At 28.7% G+C, this 3,924-nt stretch overlaps 1 protein-coding gene across 1 annotated transcript; it reads right to left on the reverse strand.

The window, feature by feature from the left end:
- Positions 1 to 228: 228 nt before the first annotated feature.
- On the reverse strand, positions 229 to 3,659 carry LOC130934729 (transcription factor SPEECHLESS-like). Its single transcript, XM_057864270.1, has 3 exons — positions 3,360 to 3,659; positions 2,772 to 3,287; positions 229 to 439 (listed from the first exon to the last, which is right to left on the reverse strand). Exons 1-3 carry the CDS (start codon positions 3,657 to 3,659, stop codon positions 374 to 376), a joined length of 882 nt encoding a protein of 293 aa, XP_057720253.1. The 3' UTR covers positions 229 to 373.
- Positions 3,660 to 3,924: the final 265 nt, after the last annotated feature.

The following is a 3,924-nucleotide window of genomic DNA, read 5'->3' on the forward strand; positions in this document are numbered from 1 at the left end:
CTGAATTATTATATGTCTTACATCGAAGTTCTATTTAAGAGTCTGTCACTAGTCAATGAATTATTATATACAAAAAGCAAGATTCGAACATTGACACTTACTTAAACGGACCAATAAATTCACAACTCGACCAACTCAAATTGGTTACAAAAATCTGGCAGCTAAAACATGTCATAACGACCAATTTCACTAACAAAATACAGTAGCTAAAACAAAAAACAAAATACACTCAAAAAGAAAATGAATGATGATAGCTATGTGGCTGATCCACAGCTTCTACCATTGGTGTAAACTAACTACCTACATACATGTAAATGAGTAAGCGATGAAAAAGAGGAAGAGATCATGTGTGAACAAATGTTTCAGGTCATCTTTAGCAGAATGTTTGCTGGATATGTTGAGCTAGTTCTTCCGCACTCAGTTGGCATTCAATCCCAATCTACACACAAAGTTTAAGAAACATAAGAATAATAATGACCAAAGTTCAACGCATTTCATAAACAGCACAAAACTTTGATATCAGTAATTTTTAGTAATTTTGATCAGTTTTAATCGACATAAATATTAAATTATCTTTAACAAATAAATTTTACTTATTTATATTAACAAATTTTAATAAATATAAATATAAACGGTACTATCTTATGTATGTATGTAAATTTTAATAAATATAAATATAAATTATATATTTTATGTGCTAACGAATTATAACTCAAATGACATAATCTTTATATTTTATTACCGACCAATACAAAATGGTAATAACATTAATAGATAAGTTGTCATAAGATTAATAATACTTCAATTCTAATGTTACATATCCTGCTATATAGTTTTTTAGTTTGTCACATCAATAATTAATATTAATATAATGATCAAAACAATAAGCTTAAACTTTTCTAAGACCAAACCCAGAAAACATATATTATGAGGATAAAATTTTATAATAAAATATTTTCTGTTATATATGCATGCTGATTGCTGGCACATATTGTTTCATAAAAGATTGGCCCAATATACAAGAATAGTGCTTTTAATAAGTTTTTGTTGTCTTGCAGCAACTGAAGACAATGCCTGCAAAGTGCAATCATATACATCCCTGGATATACCACATGCACTGAAAATATATACTGTGTATGCACGGCTTGCCATTAATTATAAATAATTAATTATCATTATTATTACTCTTGCGGTAACAAAATATATGCTTTTTTATTTTATTATTCTCATTCTTTTAAATAAAAAACAAATTTTTAATATAAAATAAAATAAATTTGTACATTATCTATCTATCCTCTACGATGAATTTTTATGTACGAAAAATTTTTGAAGATAAAAATAACAACTATTAAATAGTATCAATGGATATATGTACTAACTAATTTTTATATTAGATCAACATTTAACTTGCGCTGTCTTACATCAATAAATATGTTAAATATATAATTATTTATCTATCTATCTATTAAGTGGTCATAATATTTATGACTAGCTATTACTACTTCATTAAATAAACGTTATTCTGATGATCACCACCATGATCATTTTTTGTGTTACTATATATCATGATGCTGCAGCAGCAGTAGTAGTAGTGAAGTTAATTTCATGAGTAGAGACTTGAGTTGTAAAAACTTGGAATCTAAGACATATATATTGATTAGGAGGACCAGGTTTAAGTAACGGAAACATTTACATCATTGTTATACTGAAACAGTGAAACTCATGCAGTGCTCAATAATATATATTACTGATGAAAATGACTAAAGAAAAAGACACCATATATGATGGTGTGGAGTTATGCATCTCAGAATTTTGAACTGACTTTTTTTTTCAGTAATAACAAAAATAATACTTCATGCATATGATGAATTATTAAAATTGCTGGTGTCTAGAATTTTAAGCTGGTCCTATATATGGAGAAACTTATTATTATTATTACAGAAAGTTTTGAAAATCAATATTTATATTTAACTAACATTGTACAACCAACATTTAACTTCAGGAAAAAAAAATCGAAACTCTTAAAATAAAAATATCTAAAATTCAATATTAGAAAAAGATTAGAAATCCAAACTCAATAAAAACTGATATTTAGTGAACTTCAGATGGTACTTATTATACTAGAATGGACTGCTATAATTTCCTAGCTAGCGTGACTTATAACAAACTGAAGTTAACAATTCGTATGATATATGATTAGGGATAATGTTCATATAATATTGGTTGGAATTTCCCAAAACTACTCGTTCATATAACTTCGTTCATAATTATTATTTAAAGAAAAATATTACTTATATTCATTCTTTTTCATATACTGAATTAACTCATTTTTTGCACTAATTAATTAACAAAAAATTTGTGGAGATTTTTTTAGCAATTCAGTTTTTATTGTCATAAATACTAAATTATCTTTAACATATAAATTTAAAATTTATGTATGCAAATTCTAGTAAGTATAAGTACAAACTCTATTCATTTATATATGCAAATTCTAATAAATATAAATGCATATTATATATTTTGTGTGTGTAAATTTTTGAAAATATAAATACAAAATATTACTAGCCAAGTATTGACTTAAATGATAATATTTATTTACTATGCAACATTAATAGCTCAATTAATACAAGAAAATGATAATATATGTTATTTAATTTATTTTTAATTTTATATTTTATAATTTAACATATATTTTATACTGATAACTAATTTGATGATATATTTGTAGATCGTAGTCTTAAAAAAGCATATATAGAGAAGAGTGTAGATACCTTAATAGTGAAAGAGTATAGCATGGTTTCATCAGAAGTGGTAATGGTGAGATGAAGAATCTCAAGAGCAAGGTGTTGAAGCGCTGATACTATCCTCATGGCTTGCCCAGGAATTCTTGGTGACACAGTTTTCACTAATACATGCGGACCGCAAAACTTAACCTCCACGTCAGCAATCTCCGACTTTGAATTCGCAACAAGCTCATTCATATTATCAGATCCAGAAGAAGAAGGAGAAGGCTCAATGGAGGAAGAGTTGTTGGAAATGTAACCGCCACTACATGCTTGTTGGTGGTGGTGCAACCATGGGCTTCCAGGTTGTGGAGTTCTTGGACTAATAGGCGGCAGGGTTAGTATTCTTGGGCTTAATTTTGGGCTTGGAATAATTAGTCTTGGGCTTAGTACGTTATCTGTGTAAAATACCTTTCTGTGTTTCTTGGCCTCTAGGCATTGTAGAACTTGTTGCAATTCGTTGATGTAATCAACTACACCTCCAATTATTGATGCTTGATCTCCCTACACATTGTAGGAAGAATAGGTTAGAATAAAATATTAATTAAAATATGAATTGAGATTATGGAGACTTACTCGTTTGACATAAAAGGAGGGCATAAGTGACCTCAAGACAGACAAATGGTGATTCATTTGCTTTCTCCGGTTGCGCTCAACAGTTATATGTGACGATAATACCCTTTCTTCTCCATCTTCGGATGCTGATGCACTAACCTTCTGTCTCTTCCTTGGAGGAGGAGGAGGAGGACTATTCAAGTCTTCAAGGCTCTCTAAAATGGAAAACAGATCCTCTCCACCAAACTCTCTTGTGTTATTCAACAAACTTTCACAAAGTAAGCTGTTATTATCCATTGCTGGAAGCTTCTCTGTTTCCATCTTCACCTCCCGGATTATTGGACTTAGCTTGCTATCTGCTGGAATATCTAGCAAAAGGTCTGCACTATTTTTCTATTTAGACAAGGACTATATATATATATATAGAGAGAGAGAGAGAGAGAGAGAGTATCTCTTTTAGTGCGTAGGTAAAAATATCATTAAAACGATCTATCTTTGGTTAATTAATTTTGAGTTAAAAAAATTAAAAAGGATGTTTTAATTAGTAAATCAATTTTTTATTACATTAACAATTAATAAATAAAAA

This window comes from Arachis stenosperma, chromosome 6 (genome assembly GCF_014773155.1).
Source record: "Arachis stenosperma cultivar V10309 chromosome 6, arast.V10309.gnm1.PFL2, whole genome shotgun sequence".
In the NCBI taxonomy this organism is placed as follows: Eukaryota; Viridiplantae; Streptophyta; class Magnoliopsida; order Fabales; family Fabaceae; genus Arachis; species Arachis stenosperma.

Bases quoted from the DNA above. Each gene is read 5' to 3' on its own strand.
- LOC130934729 (XM_057864270.1), bottom strand. From the start codon at position 3,659: ATGGAAACAGAGAAGCTTCCAGCAATGGATAATAACAGCTTACTTTGT. The intron at 3,288-3,359 runs GTAAGTCTCCAT...TACAATGTGTAG, and splicing joins CCTCCTTTTATGTCAAACGA to GGAGATCAAGCATCAATAAT. The intron at 440-2,771 runs GTATCTACACTC...CTTTGTGTGTAG, and splicing joins TATACTCTTTCACTATTAAG to ATTGGGATTGAATGCCAACT.